General features: G+C 52.3%; 1 protein-coding gene and 1 long non-coding RNA gene across 3 annotated transcripts in view; one reads left to right on the plus strand and one right to left on the minus strand.

Moving 5' to 3' along the window:
- Positions 1 to 13,169, plus strand: part of LOC137161235 (unconventional myosin-X-like) — a 279,065-nt gene extending 265,896 nt beyond the window's left edge. The window contains exons 40-41 of the mRNA XM_067560340.1: positions 819 to 1,010; positions 10,779 to 13,169. Coding sequence (XP_067416441.1) covers positions 819 to 1,010; positions 10,779 to 10,892 — 306 coding nt within the window. The 3' untranslated portion in view covers positions 10,893 to 13,169. The remainder of the gene's footprint in view (positions 1 to 818; positions 1,011 to 10,778) is intronic.
- A 1,662-nt stretch (positions 13,170 to 14,831) lies between these two features.
- On the minus strand, positions 14,832 to 17,531 carry LOC137161232 (uncharacterized). Of its 2 annotated transcripts, XR_010922046.1 has the most exons (3): positions 17,465 to 17,521; positions 16,397 to 16,525; positions 14,832 to 15,533 (listed from the first exon to the last, which is right to left on the minus strand). It is a non-coding gene; the product is annotated as an uncharacterized lncRNA (long non-coding RNA). The 2 variants fall into 2 exon arrangements; XR_010922047.1 differs by lacking the exon at positions 16,397 to 16,525 and having other exon boundaries at positions 17,465 to 17,531.
- Positions 17,532 to 27,975: the final 10,444 nt, after the last annotated feature.

Below are 27,975 nucleotides of genomic sequence, written 5' to 3' on the forward strand. Positions count from 1 at the left end.
TAGGAGCTTTGGCTGTGGGGATCTTGCAGCTGGCCCACTCAGTTTTTCCCAGCAGAAATTGCTGCTGTTAAAGATTTCTAGTTGTGAAAATAGATTATTCCCTGTTTCATGCAGCAGAAGGCACTGGATGAGGTAGGTGAGAGGTAGGGACCTCACAGCTCACTCCTAAATCTTTCCAGCAAGAGATGCTGTAGGACTGAAGTCCCATATCTCCTACTGAGGAGTTCTGTGTTGTCCAGAGGGAGCAAGAACTCAGGCCTTGCCCTGTGTTTGATTTTTTTTTAAAATATGCATGTTAACTCTTTCTTAACCTACCTTATAGGGTTACAGAATTAGAAGGAAAGATAAGAATGAGTACAGAGGGACTGCACACACATAGTCTGCACTGTTCACTCAAAACCCCCATGCTCTACTGTTTGATTTAGGGTATGTCTACACTTGGAGCTGGGAATGTAATTCCAGCATGAGGAGACATACCCACCCTAGCTCTCATTGAGCTAGGGTGCTAAATATAGCAGTGCCATTGTGGCAGCGTGAGCACCTAGCTGTCTTCTGTACATGCTAATATCTTGGATGGACATGTACATGTGGTGGCTAGCTTCCTCCTTCTGCCTGCACTACAAGGCCTACACTGCCATTTTTAGCATGCCAGATCAATCAGAGCTAGTGTGGGTATGTCTCCAGAAGCTGGGAGTTACACCTGCAGCTCAGTGTAGACACGCCCTCAGACCTCCCTTGCAGCAATGCAGGAGTGTATCCCCATGTTTTCTTTCCCATTTGGAGTACTGCTGTTAATCTGAGTTTTTTGTTCTCTACAGTGTAAGGAAGGTGGATTTCCAAATGATCTCTGGCTTGGAGTCAGCACAGAAAATGTGTCTGTATACAAACGGGGAGATCCTAAATCGCTGGAAACTTTCCAGTATGAGCACATTGTTTTCTTCGGAGCTCCACAGCCCAACACCTTCAAAATTACAGTGGAAGAACGAGAGATGTTCTTTGAAACCTCCCAGGTATGTGTGTGTGATAGGGTCCTCGGGTGCGACCTGGACTGTAGGACCGCTGGGTTCTCTGTCCCTCCAACATGGGGTATCCCTCTCACATTGTGATGCTGTGTCAAGCCACAAACCTCTGGCAAGTACTGCACTTACACAGACATACACAAGCAGGGACACACCCAACTTAGTTACATGAATGATCTCCCAGGCACTCCTGAATCATCAATAGGGAAGCTCCAGCCAATTCCCCCCAGCTCTCCAGCCTTGCACTCCAGAACTGTACCATCTTGTACTGGGCAGAAGCCCAGTCAGTGTAAGTTCATTAACCAGTCCGCCCCTCCCTCAGTGTGGAGAGAACACACACTAGCCTTTGTAAACTGAGCTGAGATTTCCCAAGCACTTCAACCAAAACATGCTGTTTTAAGTAAAATAAAAAGATTTATTAACTACAGAAAGATAGATGTTAAGTGATTATAAGTAGCAAGCATAGAGATCAGAGTTGGTTACCTAATAAAAATAAATAAATTAACCATCTAAGTTCTATAAACTAAACATTATTTGAATGAAGCAATGTCTCACCCTGACAGATGGTATAGTTCCTCAGTATCCGGCTGGGACTCTTTTCCAGCCTGAGACCCCTTTACCCCATTCAAAATCTTTGTCCTCCAGACATTTCTCTGGTGTTGAGTTGGAGTGGAGAGAGGCCAAGTGATGATTTCACTTCCCCTCTTTTATATTTTCTTCCAGCTTCCTGGAAAGATCTTTGCTGTAACGTGGGTTAGTCTGCCCCCATTGTGTACATGCCTCTTCCGTGAAGGCTCTAGGACAGTGGATTTGTTTCTTGATGGGTGCTGATGAGCCATTAATGGTATGCGGGTATTCTGTTGGTGTATCTGAAAGGCTGGTTTTGGGTGTTCCCAACCTCACAACATATTTCAGTGACATATATAGGAATGCTTCATAACGTCACATATAATGATAGCACATACAACAGGATATTAATGGTCAACAGATCAAGACTTTTAAAATGATACATCACAAGGTATACTTTGTACAAAACATACCATAATTATATGAGAGTGTTGAATACGGGAGTTCCAGGATGCTTCTTCGAGGTATAGAGTGCCACAATGTGTAACAGAATGTTCCTGCTGTGCATTCAGTGTAACTATCCCAGGTCCATTATGAATCCATTGTGATTTATTAGAACTAGACAAAGGTTTGAACTTTGCAAGTGAGAATTAGTTCTCACTTATTGGGTGCTCCTCAGTGCCCTTCAAGAATGAGACAGGCCAACTGAAACAATTCACATAGGAAAATAATATAGTTATGTAGTCTTGAACCAGGATCCATCCCCCCTTTTGGTTTTGGACCACCAATCACCCTTCCACCCTGCATGGTCTTCCATAACATCGGACCGTTGGGTACTCAGTACAGTAACGGAGTACACCCTCCGGTTTGTATCTATCCCTCCCTCCCACCCCACCAACCCTCTACCTCTTCAAGAACTGTTCTGTGATGAAAGAGTTAACCATCCACTATGGGTGGTGGAAGTCCCACACCCCAGGCTCTGCTGGGCATGCTCCAACTGCCGCCCTAGCATGAAAGGGAGCAGCCCAGCTCATTCCAGGCTGACCACCAAGAAGAGAGGACACTCGGTGGAGACTCCAAGCAGGGAGTCGCTTCAGCCCCTAGCTGAGGGAACTGGAGACCCGAAGAGAGGCCTGCTGCCCACAGCCGACTGCCTGGAGTCAGACGCCGAGGGAGCTACTGATGCCAGGAAACCCAAAGGCCCTGATGAGATCCGGACAACACCGTCAGGAGACACAGCAGGAAGTGGCCCAGGGGGACGGTGTGAGTGGTATCTCCTGACTGCAACAGGTCAGTGTGTTGAGGTGGGATCCCTGCTGACCTGTGTAGGGACCATCCCCATCATGAACAGGGCCCTGGGCTGGAACACAGTGGAGTCAGGCGGGCCTGTGTCCCCTTACTTCCCCTCCCCCCCCGACCTTGGGGTGACTGTAACCCCCGACCTGAGCGTCAGACTGCAGAGGTACACAATTCCCTGCAGTTGCTATAGACTGCTTACTTGACCTGCCCTGTGTGAGGACCAGGGCAACAGACTGCATACTGCCTTGTACCCCTGGGCAGTACTATTGACTCTGGCCGCTAGGCCACAGAGCCCCGACTCAGGGGCAACTATTGACTTTGGCCGCTAGACCTCACAGCCTTGACCTGAGGGCAATTACTGACATGGGCCACGAAGCCGCGCTGCCCCGACATTAGGGGCAGCCACCCTGATTCGGACCATGAGATATACGGCTGAGAGGGGGCCAGTCTGGTAGACTGCGCCCGAAGGGATGTCCCGCACCCTCCTTCACTCCCCAGACTTTCCCATCAAGGGGGAATGGGGTGGGCTCACCCCCGCGACACATGGTAGAGAATGCAGGCAGCGGTCCGGCTCTGAGGAAAGGCCCTGGGGGAGGGGATCATGGCGAGAATAACCCCCCCCTTACCTGCCTAACTGTAACACTGCCCAAAATGGAAATTGACAAAAATGTTAATTGGCTCTTGGAAAGTCAACAGCAAGAGGCCACCCAACAGCAAACAGCAGCAAGACCAGCTACTCTAGCAGATGGCCCTGCAGCAGCAGTAACAGCTGATGCGGGAGTTGACCGCCCAATACCAGGGAGACTAGGCACAGCTGGTCCAAACAGATAGCAGCACTGTTGTGGCTGACCACACCATCTGCTCCCACCTCGATGGGGTCAGAGACGGGAGTCAGTTTAATGAGTCTACCAGTGTGTCTGATGAAGATGGGCCCACAGGACGACCCCGAAGCATTCCTTGTAACCGTCAGATGAGTCACCACCACCGCCAGGTGGCCACCTGAACACTGGGCCAGCCTCCTAACACCATACTTGATGGGCTGTGCCCAAGCCGCCTATTGCAACCTCAACCGCCAGGACACCCTTAGGTCAAGGCAGCCATCATGGACCAAGCTGACGTCAGCCCCAAGACTCTACCACATACAGTATCCACCTGGGGCCATGCCTAGGGCCGTGGTCCAGCAGATCCGGGATGACTGCTGGCACTGGCTAGAATCAGCAGCCAACAGAAATCCAGGTTGCTGAGGCCATCACCTTGGAGCAGTCCGCTCAGCAACACTGCCCAACAACTGGTGGAGGCGGTCTCTCTGGCTGACAGGGCAAACCCATGGCCTCAGAGACCCATGGACTCAGGAGTCCACAGAGGGGAGACAGACTATCAAGAGAGGAATGCCACAAGACTGAGCCAAGGGAGCTCCCACACCCCTCCAGGCCCCAGCTCTGAATGCCAGTGGTTCCTCCACCAAGCAGAGACTGGAGGTGAGAGGAACCCATAGGAAAGCCCAAATTCATTGCAAGAAGGCCTTCGGACAGAAGGAGCACATGACCACTGCTGGGAATGTGGCCAAGAGGGACACTTTCAGCAGGACTGTCCCCCTGCACTCAGAGATGACCCCAAATATTGCTACAGAGCTGGTGAAGATCTTTGCCTGGCTCAGAATACCAAAAGAAATCTTAACCGACCAAGGCACTAATGTCTCCTCCAAACTAACGGCAGAGTTGTGCCATCTCATGAACATCCAGATGCTCAGGACATCACCCGCAAACAGATGGATGGGTCGAATGTTTCAATGGAACCTTGAAGCTTATGCTCTGCAAGTTTGTAGAAGATGATCTCAGACACTGGGATTTACTGCTGCCAGTCCTGCTTTTTGCTATAAGGGAGGTCCCCTAGGCCTCAACCAGGTTCTCTCTCTTTGAGATCCTTTATGGGAGGCAACCTCGAGGAATACTCAACCTCCTTAGGGTAGATTGGGAGGCACAAGAAATGAACATCCTGGGAACCTCCCAGTATATTCTAAGACTCCAGGACCCAAGCTGGACCCTGTGGGCCTTTGCACAGGAGAACTTGATATGGGCCCAATGGAAACAGGAGCAGCAATACAATTGGGGGACAAAGACACACACCTTTGAACCCAGGGACCGGGTCCTGCTTTTGTTACCTTCCACTGACTCAAAGCTCCTGGTCAAGTGGCAAGGCCCCTTTGAAATGTCTCATCACATAAGTCCAGTGGACGATGAGGTCAGATTGCCAGGGTGTAGGGAGTCAGGCTGTCTCTCCCTGTCCATCTGGGAGGGAGGCCACACCCTCTCGATACTGCATTCCTCTGGATGCAGGCTAAAATGGGGAATTAGCATTTGGGGAAGAGGTCCTGGCCCCTTCTGCAGGCTACAGGTGCCTGTGCAGTTTCTAGCCCTAGGCAGGGCAAGCAAGAACTCAGTAGCCCAAGCCCTCAGGCAGGGTGGGGGGTAAGCAAGCAGTCTTGAGCTCCCAGCACTTAGGCAGGGCGGGGCGAACAAGCAGTCTCTAGCCCTATGCAGGGCAAACAAGCAGTGTATAGGCCTCTAAGGCTTTAGAGGCCAGGATGAGGCTGACCACCCCAGCTGTGGAAAGAGGGAAAGGGGGATGCAGACCCACCTGACTCCACTGCATCCCAGCCTAGGTCCCTAACAGTGTCAGAGTGTTCTGTCACTGGGTCAGCGGGGCTCCAGCTGCAACTCGCTGACGCAGCTCCAGGACACCACACAACTGGGCAGTTGTCCAGCTCCACTGGGCTACTTCCTTCCCCCTTTCCCTGGAGTGCCTGTGCCTCCGCGGTGCCTTCAGTCTCCTCAGAGTAGATAGCCAGGGGTAGCGCCCACAGGCCCTCAGCGTCAGAGGCAGCCGGTAGCTCCTCTAGGTCATCCCCAGCAGGCAGCTTCTCCAAGTCACAGACAGACAGCTCTGGTAGCTCCCCAGCAGGGCAGTAGTCCAGCTGGGCTGGCGGCACCAGTGGAGAGATGTCCTTCCCCTCCAACAGCTTCCTCCAAACTGAGCTAGCTGGCTCAGCTTTTATACTTCCTGTCCTGCCCCTTAACTTCCGGTGGGGCGGGCCAGGTTGTTTTGGTTACACCCACCAGGGGTCAGGCCGTCCCTCCCTGTCCATCTTTGAGGGACGCCACGCCCTCTTGCTACACGGAGCGACAGAAGGAAGTATGCGTATACTATGTAAATGTGTTGAAAGCCTGGAAGACCAGGGAGACCTTATGGATAGTGCAAACAACACTGAAGCCTGAACTGGAACCTCTAGCCAGGGAACCCCAGGACCCAAGACTGGCAGTATTAGAAGAGGGCCTTAGCCCCGTGCAACACGAGCAGCTACAACGCTTCCTGTGGGACTACCCAGACGTTTTGTCAACTCATCCAGGGCGGACTAACCTCCTGAGCCATCACATCATGATGCAGCCTGGGCAGAAGATGATGGATGACCACCGGCCCCTCCCCGGTAAGATGTAGGCTGCTGTACAGCAAGAACTGGAAGCAATACTTGAGATGGGACTGGTTGAAGAATCAAGAAGTGAGTGGAGAAGCCCAATCGTCTTGGTACTGAAGCCTGGCAAAGCCATTCGATTCTGCATTGATTTCTGGAAAGTCGACACCATCTCCCGCTTCAACACATACCCAAGGCTGCACATTGAGAAGCTGTTGGAATGGCTAGGAGGTGCTAAATTTCTGTCCACCCTAGACTTAACAAAGGAATACTGACAGATCCTGATACCTAATTCTCGCATGAAAACCACCTTCCCCACACCGTTCGGGCTCTTTCAATTCGTGACCATGCCCTTCAGACTACACCGGGCCACCGCTTCATTTCAGCGCTTAATGAACAAGGTGCTACAACCCCATGTTCAGTATGCAGCCGCCTACATAGACGCCATTGTAATCTACAGCAGTATCTGGGAAGACTACTTTCAGCACTACACTCATGTGTTTGAGGCCCTCTGGGATGCTGGCCTCACTGCTAACCCAGTGAAGTGCCGTCTTGGACAAAAGGAGGTAACCTACTTAAGTATGTATTGGAGGGCGGCAAACTGCGGCCGCTGGTCATAGAATCATAGAAGATTAGGGTTGGAAGGGACTTCAGGAGGTCATCTAATCTATCCTCCTGCTCAAAGCAGGACCAACCCCAACTAAATCATTCCAGCCAGAGCTTTGTCAAGCCGGGCCTTAAAAACCTCTAAGGATGGAGATTCCACCATCTCCCTAGGTAATTCATTCCAGTGCTTCACTACCCTCCTAGTGAAAAAGCTTTTCCTAATATCCACCCTAGACCTCCCCCACTGCAACTTGAAACAATTGCTCCTAGTTCTGTCATCTACTACCACTGAGAACAGCCCATCTCCATCCTCCCTGGAACCGTCTTTTAGGTAGTTAAAGGCTGCTATCAAATTCCTCTTCATTCTTCTCTTCCATAGACTAAACAAGTTGGTCCCTCAACCTTTCCTCAAAAATCATGTACTCCAGCCCCCTAATCATTTTTGTTGCCCTCCACTGGACTTTCTCCAATTTGTCCACATCCTTCCTGTAGTGGGGGGGCCCAAAACTGGACACAGTACTCCAAATGTGGCCTCACAAGAACTGAATAGAGGGGAATAATCACTTCCCTCCATCTGCTAGCAGTGCTTCTACCAACGCAGCCCAATATACCATTAGCTTTCTTGGCAATAAGGGCAAACTGTTGATTCGTATCCAGCTTCTTGTCCACTGTTACCCCCAGGTCCTTTTCTGCAGAACTACTGCCTAGCCAGGCGATCTCCAGTCCTGTAGCAGTGCATGGGATTCTTCTGTACTTGTCCTTGTAGAACCTCATCAGATTTTTTGGCCCAATCCTCCAATTTGTCTAGGTCACTCTGTATCCTATCCCTACCCTCCAGGGTATCTACCGCGCCCCCCCAGCATAGTGTCATCTGCAAACTTGCTGAGGGTGCCATCTACCTCATCCTCCAGATCATTAATGAAGATGTTGAACAAAACCAGCCCCAGCACCGACCCCTGGGGCACGCCGCTTGTTACCAGCTGCCAACTAGATATCAAGCCATTGATCGCTACCTGTTCAGCCCAATGATCTAGCATGCTTTTTATCCATCTTAAAGTCTATTCATCCAACACATACGTCTTTAACTTGCTGATGAGAATACTGTGGGAGACCATATCAAAAGCGTTGCTAAAATCATGTCCTCCACTTTCCCTACATCCACAGAGCCAGTCATCTCATCATAGAAAGCAATCAGGTTGGTCAGGTATGACTTGCCCTTGGTGAATCCATGCTGACTGTGCCTGATCACCTTCCTCTCTTCCAAGTGCCTCAAAATGGATTTTTTGAGGACCTGCTCCATGATTTTTCTGGGGACTGACTGGTCTGTTGTTCTTCGTATCTTCCTTTCTCCCTTTTTTTGAAGATGGGCACTATATTTGCATTTTTTCCAATTGTCTGGGACCTACCCCAGTTGCCAGAAGTTTTCAAAGATAATGGCCAATGGCTCTACAATCACATCAGCCAACTCCCTCAGCACCCTCGGATGCATTGCATCCAGCTCCATGGACTTGTGCATGTCCAGCCTTTCAAACTGTCCTAAACCTGTTCTTTCAGCACTTATGGCTGCTCACCTCCTCCCCATTCTGTGCTGCCCAGTGCAGTAGTCTGGGAGCTGACCGTGTGACCCTGTGAAGACAGAGGCAAAAAAAGCATTGAGCACTTCAGCTTTTTCCACATCAACTGTCCCTAGGTTGCCTCGCCCATTCTGTAAGGGGCCCACATTTTCCCTGACCTTTTTCTTGTTGCTAACATACCTGTAGAAACCCTTCTCCTTACCCTTACATCCCTTGCTAGCTGCAACTCCAACTATGCTTTGACCTTCCTGATTTCACCTCTTCATGCTTGAGCTGTCTTGGACTCCTTCCCCCTCATAATAGCCTCCCAAGGGATCCTGCCTATCAGCTCCCTGAGGGAGTCAGTCTTCTTTTCTGAAGTCCAGGGTCCGTATCCTTCTGTTCTCCTTTTTTCCTTTTGTCAGGATGCCAGAAAGGAGTCAGAAGTCACATCACTCCTATGATGAACATAGCATCCTCCCTGGTGCCTAGTAAGATGAGACAGAAGACCCAGACTGTCACATGATCAGCTCATGTTCCTCAGCCGAAAGGCAGTTGATGTCCCTCTGGTTCCTCGGTACCAACTGCTCACTGAATACCCATAGTAATTGTTTTGGGGTTTGTTACGTGAGGGTAGAGTACTGTTACATTTCCTGTTTTTATTGCAGTCCCTTTACGAGCTGAGATAGGCTTTTGTAGTTCTGTTGGATGGTAAGTGGTTCAGGACTTCATCTGAACCGCTTATTTTGATGGTAGTTAATCACCCAGCAGCCAGTCTATCAAATGTAAAAATGATGGATCTACGTGTAAGATCTGACCTCTGAATTTCTAATATCTTCTCTGCTCTGGTCCACCAAATCACAGTTCCCTCCTCCTGTAAATCCCATCTAAAAATTCAATTCTTCTATATTACCTACAAGTAAGTCATTAATATTCATTTCCTTCTACCTTTATCCTCTTTATTTTTATTTAATGCAATGCTGGTAGAGACAGTTGTAGTTAAGGTTGTCTAACATTTTCCATTTTAAGACCCTGTTTCATTTGCTTATAACTTTGCAAAACTATTACGTTTTGGGGCTGAAGTTTTCCATCTGGGTCTCTGCCTTAGGCTTAATCTTTAACTACATGATCACATGCTATTTTTTCCACTCCTGCCTTAGTGAGCACACAATCTCAACAGTATTCTGGGAACAACTCAAGGTTGTGTAATGAATATGGTTATTGGTAGGCCCCTGCCTCATTTGCTGTAGAAGTTGGAAGGTGTATAGGGAACGAACCAGTGGATTTCAGGAAGAGAAAGGACTGTTGAGTGGTCTGTATCATCCTGGAGAATTGGATTCTGTCCCTGCCTGTGCCACAGCTTCCTTTGTGATACTGAGCAAATCACTTAAACCAAACTTTTTACAGGTGGTTGATAACTGATCATCACTGTCTAGGCACCCAACTGGAGGTACCTGAGGCTGGGTTTGCAGAAGTGCGGAGCCCACACAGTTAATGGGAACTATTATTACAGCAGATAAAAGTGCTGAGAACTTTGAAAAATCAGGTCCTCATTATCTCAATTTTGGCACCCAAAATTAGTGGACATTTCATAATTACTATCTTCAGCTCTGTCTCTGAGTTCCATCTATAAAGTGAGAATAATGATGTCCCCTGAGAGAGGTTTTGTGAAGCACTCGGATACTATGGTAATGTGTGACATTGTGGGCTTTTCTGTAATCCTGTATTCAGTGTAGGGTTTGGAAGGTGACAGAAAGAATCAGAGCCATACATTGAATGATAAGGAGAAAAATAACTATTCAACAGCTGCTTTATTCACTGAGCGCTGTCCGCCCTCTGCACTGAAAGAGGCAGGCCTCATGGAAAAAAGAGCATGTCATTTTGTAATTAAATACTGTATCATAATGGATATGCATAAAGGGGCCTAATTAAGGTTGCCCATGCAATCTTAGTTTGGCCTCATTTCCTATGCTTTTGAATTCCTGACTTGGAAACTTCAATGTTTTTAACATCGTTTGTGTGTGTACTTTTAAAAAATAATTAGATCTACTGAGCTGTGTCCATTCCTAACCAAAGTCACTGCATAATCACAGCGCTGTAAACCCCTCCTCCCCCATTATTCCTCATCCCATGCCCTCACTATCACGTGTAAATATATATATATTACCAGCACTTCAGGGCAGTGACTCTGTCTTTCCGCAAAGGGCACTGTACATCTAACTACTGTTTTCAATCTGCCTACCCATCCTTTCATTTTTTCTCTAGGTGGGAGAGATAACAAAGATCATGAAAGCCTACATCAACATGATTGTGAAGAAACGTTGCAGTGTCAAATCAGCTGCCAGTCTGGACAGTCGCACTAGCATCTGGACTAGGTGATAAGAAGGAGCCCTTATTCCATTAGACAGAGGCATTTGTCATGTGGCGGGAGTTTACAACTTCACAGCAGAATGTGTAGCAAAGATGTTTTTAAGAACTCCACTTGACTGATGCCTACATAGAAACAAACTGAAATCACACATCATCACCTACAGTACCAAGGGATTTGGCACCTCATCCTAAAGATGTTAGTTAACAGCAAAAACTGTTACATTAAACATGAACAGCCAAAGATTTGCATTAATCTTGGTTGTTTGAGGGACGTTATTTTAAAGAAACAAAGCTGCAAGCTTCATCATCTCTCTGTCCTCTTCTGCCCTTTTCACACTTGTGTGTCATATGATCAAAATACACAAGGAACAGTTCTGCAATAGAGGAAGCAGAACTGAATAGCTTTCAGTTTGTCCAAGAGCAACTGTGATCTTGGAATTGTCTAAGAAAATGTTTGTTTTAATTTATTTTGCACACGCCAAACTTAAAATTGCATTCCTTTTTCACAGATTTCATCGTGTTTAAGGCCAGCAAGGACCATTAAATCATCTAGTCTGACTTCCTGGATATCACAGGCCATTACATTTTATCTTAGCCTCGTGCTGCATCAAGTAACTTGGGTTAGACTAACGTATTTTGATCCTCAGGAGCCTAAATGGTTGATTGCCTCAGCCAAAGAACAGGAATGTGTTTGTATGGTTCTCTGTCGGGGACAAGGTGATGGTCTCTCTCAAGGACAAGAGTGGGCTGTCTGAAATTGATCCTTCTCAGGTTCCGCTCCAACTACATTCCAAACAGCCCTTGCTGAAAATTGAAGGTTTGTCTATTCCTGGGGCATAAATGCCATTTAGTTGGATTTACAAGGAAGCAGCTATTTCAGCCTGCCCTCTCCCCCCCGATTTAGTTCAAACTAACATTTTATATGGCAGGACTCACATCACTACATTTAATCTCTTTGCATATAGGCTTTTAGGACGTCCCAGATGGATGAACAATAGCCTTAGAAAAAGTGGTGGCTCTTACTAAGCTCTTTACACAGTGTGCAGATGAACTAGCCTTCCTTCCATCTAGTCTAACAGGAAAAACTGCCACTTTCTCCTTCAGCACTCCAAGAACTTCACATGCTACTCGGCTTGTCTACACTAGTGCTCATGCCAGCAAAACTTTTGCTGCTCAGTGTAGACTAGTGCTTATGCTAGCAAAATTTATATTGCTCAGCAGGGTGTTTTTTCACACCTCTGAGCAATAAAAGTTCTGCTGACAAGCACCAATGTAAACAAGCCCTCAGTTCTCACTGGCTTCTTTACCAGTAACCTCCTTCCCTCCAGTCCATGGGTCTTTAAGCAAAACGCAAAGAGAACAACTGGTTATCACAAAAAAGGCTTTTCTTTGGAGGTTTTAAAAGTCAGGGATCCCACAATGATAGCTTAGCCACAGGATCCCTGTTGTTCCAAAAGAACCTTTGATTTAGTCCCATGACTACCTTTCCAGAGAAGTGCTGGCTGAAGAACACCATGAGTGCTTCTTAGCCTAGCCCCAGGAATAAAAAGTAGGAGAAAATATGCCAAGATAGATTCAGACACATAAAAAGAGCAGTGTTAGCTCTACCATCAAGCCATTCCCCAGTACCAGTTGCTGCCCTGTGACATGGCTCAGAGTCATCATCATTCACAGATTGACTAACATTGTCTTCTAGTCCCTCTTTCTACATCACAGAATGCTGTGGGCACTCAGTGAGCACTACAGGACTAGTGTAGTCCACACATTTCTCTTCCCCCGCTCCCTCAACCATTTTGCAACATGCACCAACTAGACCTGTCCCTTTACTACCACAGCAGCTAGGTCAAGAGAATGCTTAGTGTTGACATTTCATTGTTTTAAAACTGGAATTTTGCCTTAAGAAGCCTTATTGATGAGTCTTACAAGAGCCTTTTTGTCTTTTCCATAATGAAAAGGATGACCAGGTGTCAACTTAAAATGGTCAGGAAAGCAGAGGAGACGGGCAAAATAATACTCTTCACATTGCATATTTGGTCAAATACACTGAATGGAGCCTTTTAGTATGTGTAACCATAGCTCTAACTTCCCCTGCTCTAACCCTGCACTACTGCTATGTTCTAGCTCATGGGTAGCTGCAGGCAGCTTGAACCCAGTTGGGAATGTTAGCTCTCCTCACTTCCTGTTCTACTGTGCTCATTTCTATTACAGATTTCCTCCTGTTCTCTTTTTTAATTTGTAACTGGCTTTACAAGATGAAGGTTTAATAAATTATTGGCATGCATGGTTTTTCCTTCACAGATGTTGTGCACAAACTGTTGTGTGCTTATGTGTACCTATTTGTACAGAGATCTGTCAGCCAGTGCTGATATGCAGATATCTCTGGGCGCGAAGGGAGAAAGCAATTGCTTAGCAACAATGCGGGTAGTAGAGTTTGCTTTGGTGACAAATTGAGAACCCCAGGGTGGAGTAGGAAATGTTTCAAACCCTCTTGGTGTTTGTGCTGCAAAGGGTGGTCTATTGGATGGAGATTGTATCTAGGGTTAGTGGGGGAGAGCCCAGGCCTACCTGGAGACATTTGCTGCAACTGGGGATTCTCCATCACCATTCCTGAGCAAATGACTAGAGGAGGAAAGGAGGGAGAAATTCAGAGAGCTAGATGCATCTCCCAGCAGCCCTCACAAGCATCTGTATATATAGAATCATAGACGATTAGAGTTGGAAGGGACCTCAGGAGGTCATCTAGTCCAACCCCCTGCTCAAAGCAGGACTAACCTCAGCTAAATCATCCCAGCCAGGGCTTTGTTAACACACAGCTTAAAAACCTCTAAGGATAGAGATTCCACCACCTCCCTAGGTAACCCATTCCAGTGCTTCACCATCCTCCTAGTGAAAAACTTTTTTCCTAATGTCCAACCTTGACCTCCCCCACTGCAACTTGAGACCGTTGCTCCTTGTTCTGTCATCTGCCACCATTGAGAACAGCCTAGCTCCATCCTCCCTGGAACCCCCTTCCAGGTAGTTAAAGCCTGCTATCAAATCCCTCCCCCCTCATTCTTCTCTTCTGCAGACTAAACAAGCCTAGTTCCCTCAGCCTCTCCCCATAAGTCTTGTGCTCGAGGCCCTTCATCATTTTTGTTGCCCTCTGCTGGACTCTCCCCATCTTGTCCACATCCTTTCTGTAATGGGGGCCCCAAACTGGACACACTACTCCAAATGCAGCCTTACCAATGCCGAATAGAGGGGAATAATCACTTCCCTCGATCTGCTGGCAATGCTCCTACTAATGCAGCCCAATATGTTGTTAGCCTTCTTGACAACCAGGGCACACTGCTGACTCATATCCAGCTTCTTATCCACTGTAACCCTCAGGTACTTTTCTGCAGAACTGATGCCTAGCCCATCAGTTCCCAGTCTGTAGCTGTGCATGGGATTCTTCCTTCCTAAGTGCAGGACTCTGCACTGGTCCTTGTTGAACCTCATCAGATTTCTTTTGGCCCAATCCTCAAGTTTGTCTAGGTCACTCTGTATCCTATCCCTACCTTTCAGGCTATCTATCACTCCCCCAAGCTTAGTGTCACCTGCAAACTTGCTGAGGGTGCAATCTACCCCATCCTCCAGATGGTTCCATTCATTCAGCAGGGTTCCCCAGCCTTAGTGTATGCTGCATTACCAACTTATGTTTTGGGTTTTTTTTTTTTTTTTTGGCAAGTGAGGGGCTTTCAGCTGAGCCCCCTCACAAAGTGCAATCTTCCAAAAGCCAGCAGTCTGTCCCCCTTCCCCTTGCTGTTTTCACCAGGGCGGGGGGGGAGAAGGAGGGAGCAAAGGGCCCTGCAGCTAATCATGGCTCTGTTCCCTGACCCATCTGGTGAGCAACAGCTATCTCTGTTCCTCCCCCTGCAGCACCTGGCCTTAGAAGGGGATGAGGAATGCCTGGATATGCCCTGCTGCAGCCCCTCAGGTCTAGGAGAGGTGGATGAGGTGTTTCAGAATGATCAGAGGTGAAGTTGGAGTGTTGAACTGAGAGGAGCATGGGGCTAATGTGGGGTGAGAGCTCTTGCAGCAGGGTCTACAATCACCTTACCCAATAAATATGGGAGAGTGGGCAGCACTAATTCTCTCACACACTGGGGATGGTCACAGGGAGGTCAAGAAATACAAACACCAAAGTAATTTTAAAAACATTTCAAATTTTTAGGGCCAACCTCGTGATTTTTGGGAATGACTCATTTTTTCTCTCCTGAAGTTCACAATGCTGTATTAATGATGGTAACAGAGCAGCTCCTGCACTTTAAGTGGTGTTGGGGTGTGAACTAAGGGAACCATGAGCAGTGGCTATTGCAGCCCGTCAGTTCCCCTCCCTGAAGATCCCAACAATGTGGCTTTTTGGATCCCAACTCACTGCAAAGCAAGAGCTCATGTTCCTTAAACAACCCTGGAGAACATGAATAAATGTTTACAGAGCTTCTCAAAGTCCATGCTGTATTCCTCTGGTTCCTGGCAAGTTCCTGGATTTGTGCTGGATATCTGAGATGATGCTAGAGTGCCTTTGGTGGCATCTTCACCCTCTGCTGTCGTGCAAGTGTTTGGCATTGCATCATGCTGTCTTCAAGAACCTGGGAGGATGTTCTTATCTGCAGCTCTGCTTGGCGTCTGTGGAACAGAGTTGAGCAAACTGACCAGCTTGGTGACTGCAATGGTCAGAACCTGAAATTCATAGTGGTCTCTTTCGGCCTTAGAATCTATGATCTAGTCAGAACTTCTGAATAACACAGGCCACAGAATTTCCCTGAACTAAGTTCTCTTTGAACTAGATCAGATCTTCTAAATTAAGCTAGTATTTATTTTGTTTAAAAGACCCGTGAAGTAACTTATTCCAATGGCTAATTACCTTCACTGTTAAAAATGTGCACTTTGTCTGGTCTGAATTTCTCTAGCTTCAGAGGAGAGGAAGGGAAGCAGAACTAATGCACACCCCTGTGTCTGGCAGGCCAGAGGCTACCCAGACCCTCCCTCAAGGTCAGACCTCACACATACACACAACGGGGAAGCCAGCCAATCAGAAACACAATGAAGCAGAATTAAATTAAATGCAATAAGCCAAAGAGGTTTTGAGGTGCCGGATGCTCTTGGGGAATTTCTGGTAACTGATCACATCTCCTCCCACTCCTGGCTACTGTTAGACCAGGTGGCAGAGCTGTCACAGGCATGAAGGGCCCCTGCCCTGTTTCAAACCCTTCACTAGTATACAGCAAAAAAACAACCTGCTAATGAGGGCACCATGATACTCAGTAGGATTCCAGGAATCCTTCAGAACAGCTGAATTCTACTCTTGGCTCTGCCAGGCACCTCCTGCACAAACTTGAACAAGTGCCCTCATTGTATGTGCCTCAATTTCCCATATGCAAACTAGGGAGAGTGAATTGGTGCTTGGGTTTTGCAGCAATGGGGTTATGTGAGCTCAAAGGAAGGTGCTGGGCAACCTGTAATAGAGTGGGGATGTTTGTCCCTAATACCTGCTAGAGACTGCCTGGCTGATGCACTGGAGCAAGCCACTTTCCTTCCCCATGCTCTGTGACATGTCTGAGCCTGCTGCCATCTTGGTCCTGGGAAGATCTTGTGGCTATTGCGGAGTGCCTATGCCTCTGTTATTGGAGAGAATGCCTCTGTCACGGCTTTTTTGTGGCTCTGCTCCTCATGGCAGTACTGCCACTCTCTCTGTATGGCCTCCCACATGGCCACAGTCAGTATTCTACCGGGTGGGGGGAGGGGGGGTTCCCTCTCCCTACAAGCAGCTCACAGGTATGCTGGGAAGGGAGTGGCTGTTTCCTATATATTTCAACTGGACTACATAGCTAAAGCTGAATGAGCTGTCAGTGCCACCCTTTCCCAGGAGCCACTGTGGTTGCCGGCACTGACACACATGCAAAAGGAACATACAGCTATAAGGAGATGGAGAGAGTTTTAGTCCCGAAAAGCTGATGGCTGCATCCAGGTGCTATGAGGAGGACTATTAAGGTACCTGGATAGAAAATGCACCAAAGAAAACCTCCAGGGAGGAAAAGAGGGGATGTGACTGACAGGCGGATTAGGTGCAATAAATCATCCCTGCACACCCCCAAACTGGGAAACATCATAGAAGGTAATCAGGTTGCTTGATTGCCTTCTATGATGTGATGACTGGCTCTGCAGCTGTGGGGAAAGCAGTGGACATGATATACCTTGACTTTAGAAAAGCTTTTGATATGGTCGCCCATACTATTCTTATCAGCAATGTGGCAAGGGTGGCCTATTCGGCCCCTCTTGGGTCTTGCGCCCTCTTTGGCTACACTGGTGGTGTGGCTGTGTGGGAACCTGGGGGGGGAGGGGGCCAGGCCCACCCTCTACCCCGGGCCCCAACCCAGGGTTGTGAGAAGTAGCCTCAAACTGTGTAGTCCATGAGCTACTACCTTCCCTGGGTCGCCTGTCCTTGGCCCCCACTGCTCATGGTCCACTTCCTGGAACCAGGGCGAAAGTCCTCCCTCAGGCCTCTGTACCTATGATTCCTGGCTATGCCTGGATGGACTTTCCCTGAACTCCTGTACCTTTTGGGTTGTGGTAACAAAAGCAATCACTCCAAGCTGGGGCGGGGCACTGCGTCTCCTAATTCCCTTTCAGCTGCTCCCATCTGCCTGCCTGGGAGGCTTTTAACTGCTGTGGCAAGCTCCTCAATTGGCCTCAGCTGGCCTGATTGGCCTAATTGCCCTGGAGTAACCCCACCTGAATCACCCAGGGAACAAGGATTTGTTGATCCTGGGGGCTAATATATATATATATATATATATATATATACATCCTCCACGACTCAACTATAGCCATCGGGTCTGGCCCTGTCATAGCACGTTAAAGTAGTATAGGGTAGATGAATGGACTATAAGATGGCTAGAACGCTGCCTAGATCATCGGGTTCAACGGGTAGTGATCAAAGGCTCAATATCTAGTTGGCAACAAGCAGTGTGCCCCCAAGAGCAGTGCTGGGGCAGGGGCTGGTTTTGTTCAACATCTTCATTAATGATTTGGAGAATGGGGTGGATTGCACCCTCAGCAGGTTTGCAGATGACACTAAGATTGGGGGGGGGGTGGGGAGAGTGGTAGATAGCCTAGAGGATAGGGATAGGATACAGAGTGACCTAGACAAATTGGAGGATTGAGCCAAAAAAAACCTGATGAAGTTCAAGTGCAGAGTCCTGCACTTAGGACGGATGAATCACATGCATAGCTACAGACTGGGGACCGATTGGCTAAGTAGCAGTTCTGCAGAAAAGGAGCTAGGGGTTATAGTGGACAAGAAGCGGGCTATGAGTCAGCAGTGTGCCCTTATTGCCAAGATGGCTAATGGGACATTGGGCTGCATTAGTAGGAACATTGCCAGCAGCTTGTGAGAAGTGATTATTCCCCTCTATTCAACAGGGGTGAGGCCACATTAGAAGTATTGGGTTCAGTTTACCCCCCTGCACTCCCCCCATAAATGATGAGGACCAAATGGAGAGAGTCCAGCGGAGGGCAACAAAAATGATGAGGGGGCTCGAGCACAAGACTTATGAGGAGAGGCTGAGGAGAACTAGGCTTGTTCAGTCTGCACAAGAGAAGAGTGACGGGGGAGTTGATAGCAGCCTTTAACTACGTGAAAGGTAGGGGGGAGGGGGTTCCAAGGCCCCTGGAGCTAGGCTGTTCTCAGTGGTGGCAGATGACAGACCAAGGAGCAATGGTCTCAAGTTGCAGTGGGGGAGGTCTAGGTCAGGTTCTCAAACTGGTGGGGGCATGCAGTGTATTCTGAGGTGGGGGGTTATGAGCTTTAGGAAAATAGTGTGCTCATTTTACCCACTGCCATGAATAACTAGCCAAGCTGATCCCACTGACAGATCAGGTCCTCAGCTGGCGCTGTGCATTGGGACAGATTTCTGTTGTTTGCTTGGCATTATACAATGTCGTTGGCATCTGTACTTTAATCCATTTGCTACACTGCGGTGTGCACATTTAATTGCAAGCATCAATCACCAGGGCAGTTTTGATTTTGCTCTTATGACAACTGATAGTGAGCTGTTTTAATCAATGCCTTGCTGCTTTTCGTATTTAGTGTGAGTTGCATGTTGGTTTTTCTTGATCAGTATATGTAATTGTGTGTGTGTGTGGGGGGGGGGGGTAAACTACTTCAGACACGAAGGGGGACGCAATCAAATAAGTTTGAGAAATATGGGTGGAAGTTGGATATTAGGAAAAACTTTTTCACTAGGCAAGTGGTGAATCACTGGAATAATTACCTAGGGAAGTGGTGGCATGGAGATTTTAAGGGGCGGTTTGACTAAGCCCTGGCTGGGGTGATGTAGTGGGGGTGGTCCTGCTGTGGGCAGGGGGTTGGACTAGGTGACCTCCTGCAGTCCCTGCCAACCCTCATCTTCTGTGACTCTATGAACCCCAGTAGCAGGAGATGAAAAGACCAATGTCCTCTTTAGCACCCCCCAGGTGCGGGGGGGAGGGGGACCACCATAACCGGAAACTGGGAGCCGTAAGGCAGCGTTACGGCCCCCAAGATGGCCGTGCCCATCCCCATACACCCGGCGGGGGAGGGGGCAGCGTCTCTCCCCTTAGCCAAGCGCGGGGGTTGTTCCCTCGTAACTCCCCCTGGTCTGCCCCAGGTCCGGCCACAGACACCAGCTTGGCCGGGGCCAGACGCGGACACACCCCGGCCCGAACTGAGCCTCGCTCCTCTGCGCCGGGGGCTTCCCGGCAGCCGCAGGCTCCGCGGGGGGAGGGTTACCACGTAGCGAGGCGAGGCGCACCCGGAACTGCGTAGTTCTGCGGGACTCTTCGCGCTCCTTCCCCCGCCCCCCATCTATCCCAGCCCCCCCCCCCCTCCACTCCCTGTCCCCCACGCAAGTTCCCAGCCCCCCGCGAGGACTCGGGAGGAAGGCGGTGAAATCCCGCGGTAGAACGGCCCGCATCTTTCTCTGTCGCCCCGCTATGACGTCACGCCGCGCCGCCCACACGAAGCCCAGAAAGGGATCAGCCGAGCCCGCGCGGTGGGGAACGAACGGAGAGCCGCGAACCGCTGTGCATTGTGGGATATGTAGTGTTCCGCATGGCCTAAGGCTCCCATTGGCCACTGTAGTGTCCCGTGGACTACATTTCCCATCGGCCTTCGGGCCCGCGAGCGGAAGTTTTTGTGGCCGGGCTGTGCAGCCATGAGGAGGAGGTCGGAGAAGCACGCGGGAGCCGCGCCGGGGACGAGGTACTGCGCTGACCTGGCTGGGTGGGGCCCTGCCTCGCGGGCGCTGCCGCTGCCGCCTTCCTGCGCTGCCATCTCGTCTTATCCCTCGTGGCTGACGTAGAGCGGGGAGGGCAGGATCTCACGCAGCAGTCGGCCTGTGGGCAGGGCTGGCTCATGCCTGGCTCATTTGCGGAGCTTGCAGGGACTCGTCTAGCAAACCCGCCGGAGGAGAAGCTGGGAGAAGGGACCCGAGAAGCCTGGCCGCGCAGCTACGAAGCAATGAGCTGCCTTCGGCGTCATTGGCTGTGAGTCAGCGGTCGTTGCAGCGCAGTCCTCGTCTGTACCTGCTCCAGGGCTCCTCAGGGGCCGTGACCATCCTCCTTGGGAACGGGCTCGGTGGCCTTAAGGCCAGGGGAAGGGGCGCTAGTCTGGACATGAGTGAGAAGAACCTCCCTTCTGTGATATCTGCATGCTGGGTTCTTCATAATGTGTATGAAGCGAAGGGGGAAAGGTTCCTCCAGGGTTCGGCTGTGGAGACAGAAAGACTGGCTGCCAATTATGAGCAGCCAGATGCCAGCACTACGCTGAGACCGAACCGCGGAGCACTTTGCATTAGGGAAGCTTTGAAAAGCAGGTTCTGCAATGAGATGCAGGAGTGATTTCTGTTCCTGTATGTTTGCCTTTCCTCAACACCCCCCCCCAACATCCTTTTCATATCTGTGCCCGACAAATCCCTCCTGAACAAGGTAATTTTTAATTAAAAACATTTTGAAATACTGCAAAACTTTATTTCTTTACATTCAAGTCATGGGGGAAGGGGGGTGTGATGGTTCATTCACTGTCTCCAGGGGTAGGGTGGTAGCTTGCTGGGGTGGAGGAGAGCACGGGCTGCATCCTGGACAATCTCCCATGAGACCTTGTGGTGGTGGGTGAGACAGAGGGCGGCATAGCTCTCGGTTCAGGAGCATTGTGGAGGGGCTGCAGCGGGACTGTGTCCTGCCTCCACTCATGAAGGTCCACAAGACGCCCGAGCATGTATGACTGGTACCATAGGCTTTAAGCACCCCGTGCATGGTGCTGCGATCAGTCTCCTGCATTTGTCTGAGTGTCCGTGATCCTGTCCATGCTCTGGGTCAAGGTCGGCCTCCACACTCTTTGCTCTGTCTCTGTTGGAGGTGGTCATGAGCTCAGAAAACACGTCATCTCTGTTTTTTTGTTTGTTTTGTTTTGTTTTGTTTTCCTAATCTGAGACAGTCTTTCCGCTGCATTTCTTAAGGGTCAGTGCAGTGCTGAAGTGTCTATAGAATGAAAGAAACATAACAGGGGGACACATAGTTAGCATAATGAATAAAGTGAAACAAATGTTACAATTTAAATAAGTAGCCAATGAAACAATGTCTCCAGGAAATTATTTCAAGTAGAGAAGGAAACAATGTATCTAGCTAATGATCTCAAGTTCACCATGAATAAATGTATCTAGAAAATGATTTTCTTTCTCACCTTGTATTTCAAAACTCTACAGACATCTGCTGCAGGCGGGTTGTTGTGGGGAGGGGCGGGAAGCAAGGCTTGGATTTCAAACCCTTACCAATAGCAAGCACTCATGGCTTGCTGTGGGTGTGTGTGGGGGGAGGGGCGGGGAAGCAAGGCTCGGATTTCAAAACCTCACGGAGCCCAAGGTGGTGTTGGGGTGGGGTGGGGGGGAGAATGCTTACAGCGCAGGAAGCCATGATGCTGGCTTCCTTGAATGCAGAGAAAATCAAGGGAGTGAGAACAGATTACATACATTAAATTTTCCATGTTATAACAAGTAATGTTAAACATACTGTTTCTCAACACACAAAATAACTGAGAACTGGGTTACCACCCAGTACAGGCAACGAAACACCTGAGATCCCCCTCGTGCTCCCACACCCAATGTCCAAGGACAGAAATACTAATAAGAAAGAAAACTCACCAGATGTGCCTTTCATGGGATCATTTGTGCTGCTGTTGCAGTAGCCATACTGAGAACAATGGGAAAGCTCTCTCCACGCTGGCAGCAAGCACAGGAAATGAAGATTCAAATCTTCCTGGGGCTGCTTTGGGGAGGATACATTAAAATGGGGCATCATGGGATACATTCCGGAGGCCAATTAATTGGAATTAAGCCCTATTGTGTCTACACTGACACTAATTCGAATTAACAAATTCGAAATAGACGCTATGCCGCTAGCAGAGGTGGTCTTATTAATTTGAATCTACAGAAACCTTAATTTGAATTAACCATGTGCCAGTGTAGACGCGGGAGTAATTAATTTGAATTAAGGGACTTTAAATGGACCTAGGCAGCCAGTGTAGACGAGGCCTGATAAGGGCTGAGTAGATAATGCTGCTTCCTCTCAGCTGGGGCTGGCATTCTAAGAAATGATTATTTGCTGTGCTTGCAGAGGAATTGTTGAGGAGGCCCTGCCAGAGGAGAAGGTGGAAGAAGCACATCTGCGCAGACGGGACACCATCTAATCAGAGATGAGCAGTCCTGAGCTTTCTTTCATCGGCATCACTGGCTGTGAGTCAGAGCTCTGTGGGATTAAGAGCAGCGGAAGGGACAATATTCACCTGTGCAGAGTGACTCTTTTGGGGGCTGAGGCAACACAGCATTTGTAAGTGCAGCTATGATGTCGTAATGGGAAGGAGATTGAGGGTGGAGCAGGGTGCCGTGGGAGAAGCGAGAAGAAGAGCCTACGTATCAGTGCAGGCTGCGAGGAGCGCTTTCTTTTTTTCCCTGTTTGATCTGCCACTTCTTTCCCCTTGGTACTAGAGTCCAGGCCTGAGCTGAGTGGAAAGCGAGGCAGAGCAGTGAGAGCACGAGCGTAGTTGATGCCAGGCAAGACCCATCCAGCTGGGAATGCAGCAGCCATTGCTGTCCGTAAGGTAAGCGTTAGGTTCGGTGAGGGCTTTGTGGTCATAACAGCGCTCCAGGCAGGGAGTTTCCATTGGCTGCAGTTTGTAAGTGGGGGGCACTGGCTGAGGTGGGGAGGCTTCGGGTCCAAACTCAGGGGCACCCACCGAGGTGCTGGTGCTGCGTGTCGGGAGAGGGGGGGCACTGGCTGAGTCAGTGGAGCTGGGGGTCGGAAGTGAGGGGCATTGGCCAAGTCCTGGGCTCTGTGGGTCGGAAGTGAAGAGCACTGGCTGAGGTCTGGGGGGGGTTGCGGGTCGGGAGTGAGGGGCACCGGCCGACGTCTGGAGTCTGCGGGTTGGGAGTGAGGGGCACCGGCTGATGTTCTGGACCTGTGGGTCAGGAGAGAGGGGCACTGGCTGAGGTGTGGGGGGCTGCGGGTCAGGAGTGGGAGGCACCGGCTGAGGTTTGGGGGCTGCGGGTCAGGAGTGGGAGGAACTGGCCGAGGTCTGGGGGCTGCGGGTCGGGAGTGAGTGGCCCCGTCCGAGGTCTGGGGGCTGCGGGTCGGGAGTGAGGGGCACCCGCCGAGGTCTGGGGGCTGCGGGTCGGGAGTGAGGGGCACCGGCCGAGGTCTGGGGGCTGCGGGTCGGGAGTGTGGGGCACCGGCCGAGGTCTGGGGGCTGCGGGTCGGGAGTGAGGGGCACCCGTCTACGTCTGGGGTCTGCGGGTTGGAAGTGAGGGGCAACGGCCGATGTCTGGGGTGTGGGTCAAGTTTTAGGGTCACCTTCCAGGCTCTAGGGGCTGTGGGTCAGGAATCAGGGTCACCCGCTGACGTCTGGGGGCTGCAGGTCCAGAGTGAGGGGCCCCGTCCGAGTACTGTGGGTTGCGAGTCGGGAGTGAGGAGTCCCGTCCAAGGTCTGGGGATTGCGGGTCGAGAGTGAGGGGTACTGGCCGAGGTTTGGGGGCTGCTGGTCAGGGGTGAGATGTCCTAGCCGACGTCTGTGGTCTGCGGGTCGGGAGTGAGGGGCACCGGCCGACGTCTGGGTGCTGCGGGTCGGGAGTGAGGGGCACCGGCCGACGTCTGGGTGCTGCGAGTCGGGAGTGAGGGGCACCCGCTGATGTCTGGGGTCTGCGGGTCAGGAGTGAGGGGCACCGGTCGAAGTGCAGGGGCTGCGGGTCGGGAGTGAGGGGCACCTGCCTACGTCTTGGGTCTGCGGGTCTGGAGTGCGTGGTACTGGCCGAGTTCTGGGGTGTGGAGGTCGGGAGTTATCGGCACCAGTCGAGGTCTGCGGGCTGCGGGTTGGGAGTGTGGGACAACGGCCGATGTCGGGGGGGGCTGCGGATTGGGAGTGAGGGACACTGGACGACGTCTCGGGGCTGCAGGTCGGGAGTGGGAGGCACCGGCTGACCTATCGGGGCTGCAGGTCGGGGGTGAGGGGCACTGGCCGACGTCTGGGGCCTGTGGAGCGCGAGTGAGGGGCACCGGCCAACGTCTGGGGGCTGCGTGTCGAGAGTGAGGGGTACTGGCCAAGGTTTGGGGGCTGCAGTTCGGGGGTGAGATGTCCTTGCCGATGCCTGGGGCTGTGGGTTGGGGGTGACTGGCACCTGCCGACGTGTGGGGGCTGCTTCTCGGGAGTCAGGGGCACCGGCCAAGGTCTGGGGTCTGCGGGTCAGGAGTGAGGGGCACTGGCCAAAGTTTGGGGGCTGCGGGTCAGGAGTGAGGGGCACCCACCGAGTTCTGGGGTGTGGAGGTCGAGAGTTATCGGCACTGGTCGAGGTCTGGGGGCTGCGGGTCGGGAGTGTGGGACAACGGCCGATGTCTGGGTGCTGAGGGTCGGGAGTGAGGGGCACCCGCCGAGGTCTGGGTGCTGTGCGTTGGGAGTGAGGGGCACTGGCCGATGTTTGTTGACTGTGGGTTGGGTGTGAGGGATCCTGTCCAAGGTCTGGGGATTGCGTGTCGAGAGTGAGGGGTACTGGCCGAGGTTTGGGGGCTGCTGGTCAGGGGTGAGAAGTCCTGGCCGACGTCTGTGGTCTGCGGGTCGGGAGTGAGGGGCACCGGCCGACGTCTGGGGGCTGCGGGTCGGGAGTGTGGGACAACGGCCGATGTCTGGGTGCTGCGAGTCGGTAGTGAGGGGCACCTGCCGATGTCTGGGTGCTGCGAGTCGGGAGTGAGGGGCACCAGCCTACATCTTGGGTCTGCGGGTCTGGAGTGCGTGGTACTGGCCGAGTTCTGGGGTGTGGAGGTCGGGAGTTATCGGCACCAGTCGAGGTCTGCGGGCTGCGGGTTGGGAGTGTGGGACAACGGCCGATGTCTGGGGTCAGCGGGTCGGTAGTGAGGGGCACCTGCCGATGTCTGGGGTCAGCGGGTCGGGAGTGAGGGGCACCTGTCTGCGTCTGGGGGCTGCGGGTCGGGAGTGAGGGGCAACGGCTGACATCTGGGATCTGCAGGTCGAGAGTGAGCGGTCCCGTCCAAGGTCTGGGGATTGCGGATCCAGAGTGAGGGGTACTGGCCGAGGTTTGGGGGCTGTTGGTCGGGGGTGAGATGTCCTGGCCGACATCTGGGGGTTGCGAGTCGGGAGTGAGCGTCACCGGCCTAAGTGTGGGGACTGCGGTTCAGGAGTGAGGGGCACTGGCCGGTTTCTGGGGGCTGCGTTCGGGAGTGAGGTGCACCGGCCGATGTCGGGGGGCGGCTGCGGATTGGGAGTGAGGGACACTGGACGACGTCTCGGGGCTGCAGGTCGGGAGTGGGAGGCACCGGCTGACCTATGGGGGCTGCTTCTCGGGAGTGAGGGGCACCGGCCGAGGTGTGGGGTCTGCGGGTCGGGAGTGAGGGGCAACGGCCAATGTCTGGGGTGCGGGTTGGGTTTTAGGGTCACCTTCCTGTCTCTAGGGGCTGTGGGTCGGGAATCAGGGTCACCCGCTGACATCTGGGGGCTGCAGGTCCAGAGTGAGGGGCCCCGTCTGAGTACTGTGTGTTGCGAGTCCGGAGTGAGGGGCACTGGCCGAAGTCTGGGGGCTGCGGATCGGGGATGAGATGTCACAGCCGAGGTCTAGGGGCTGCGGTTCGGGAGCGAGCAGCACTGGCCGAGATCTGGGGGGTGCAAGTCGGGAGTGAGCGTCACCGGCCTAAGTGTTGGGACTGCGGTTTGGGAGTGAGGGACACTGGACGACGTCTTGGGGCTGCGGGTCGGGAGTGGCAGGCACCGGCTGACCCCTGGGGCCTGTGGGGTGTGGGTGCTGCGGGTCGAGAGTGAGAGGTCCCGTCCAAGGTCTGGGGTCTGCGGGTCGGCAGTGAGGGGCACCCGCCGAGGCCTGGGGGCTGCGGATTGGGAGTGAGGGGTCCCGGCCGACATCTGGGGATTGCGGGTCGAGAGTGAGGGGTACTGGCCGAGGTCTGGGGTCTGCGGATCGGGGGTGAGATGTCACGGCCGAGGTCTGGGGGTTGCGAGTCCCGAGTGAGCGGCACCCGCCGAGGTCTGGGTGCTGTGCGTTGGGAGTGAGGGGCACTGGCCGATGTTTGTTGACTGGGGGTCGGGTGTGAGGGATCCTGTCCAAGGTCTGGGGATTGCGTGTCGAGAGTGAGGGGTACTGGCCGAGGTTTGGGGGCTGCGGTTCATGAGTGGGAGGGACCAGCGAACGTTTGGGGGCTGCGGTTCGGGAGTGAGATGTCCCGTCCGATGTCTGGGTGTTGCGGGTCAGGAGTGTGGGGCAACGGCCGATGTCGGGGGACTGCGGGTCGGGAGTGAGGGGTCCCATCGAAGGTCTGGGTATTGCGGGTCGAGAGTGAGGAGTAGTGGCCGAGGTTTGGGGGCTGCAGTTCGGGGGTGAGATGTCCTTGCCGACATCTGGGGGCTGCGGGTTGGGAGTGAGGGGCACCGGCCGAGGTCTGGGGGCTGCTTCTCAGGAGTGAGGGGCACCGGCCGATGTGTGGGGCCTGTGGGGCGGGAGTGAGGGGCACCGGCCGACGTCTGGGGCCTGGGGGGCGGGAGCGAGGGCCACCGGCCGACGTCTGGGGCCTGTGGGGCGGGAGTGAGGGGCACCGGCCGACGTCTGGGGCCTGTTGGGCGGGAGTGAGGGGCACCGGCTGACGTCTGGGGGCTGCGGTTCATGAGTTGGAGAGACCAGCGAACGTTTGGGGGCTGCGGTTCATGAGTGGGAGGGACCAGCGAACGTTTGGGGGCTGCGGTCCGGGAGTGAGATGTCCCGTCCGATGTCTGGGTGTTGCGGGTCAGGAGTGAGGGGCACCGGCCGACGTCTGGGGGCTGCAGTTCATGAGTGGGAGGGACCAGCGAACGTTTGGGGGCTGCGGTTCATGAGTGGGAGGGACCAGCGAACGTTTGGGGGCTGCGGTCCGGGAGTGAGATGTCCCGTCCGATGTCTGGGTGTTGCGGGTCGGGAGTGTGGGGTCCCATCGAAGGTCTGGGTATTGTGGGTCGAGAGTGAGGAGTAGTGGCCGAGGTTTGGGGGCTGCAGGTCGGGGCTGAGATGTCCTTGCCGACGTCTGGGGGCTGCGGGTTGGGAGTGAGGGGCACTGGCTGATGTGTGGGGGCTGCTTCTCGGGAGTGAGGGGCACCGGCCGATGTGTGGGGCCTGTGGAGCGGGAGTGAGGGGCACCGGCCGACGTTTGTTGACTGTGGGTTGGGTGTGAGGGATCCTGTCCAAGGTCTGGGGATTGCGTGTCGAGAGTGAGGGGTACTGGCCGAGGTTTGGGGGCTGCAGTTCGGGGGTGAGATGTCCCATCCGATGTCTGGGGGCTGCGGGTCGGGAGTGAGGGGCACTGGCCGAGGTGGGGGGCTGCTTCTCGGGAGTGAGGGGCACCGGCCAACATGTGGGGCCTGTGGGGCGGGAGTGAGGGGCACCGGCCAACATGTGGGGCCTGTGGGGCGGGAGTGAGGGGCACCGGCCAATGTCTGGGGCCTGTGGGGCGGGAGTGAGGGGCACCGGCCAATGTCTGGGGCCTGTGGGGCGGG

This window comes from Emydura macquarii, unplaced genomic scaffold (assembly GCF_026122565.2).
Source record: "Emydura macquarii macquarii isolate MOO-44397 ecotype Brisbane River unplaced genomic scaffold, CSIRO-AGI_Emac_v2 contig_2288, whole genome shotgun sequence".
NCBI classification, from domain to species: domain Eukaryota; kingdom Metazoa; phylum Chordata; order Testudines; family Chelidae; genus Emydura; species Emydura macquarii.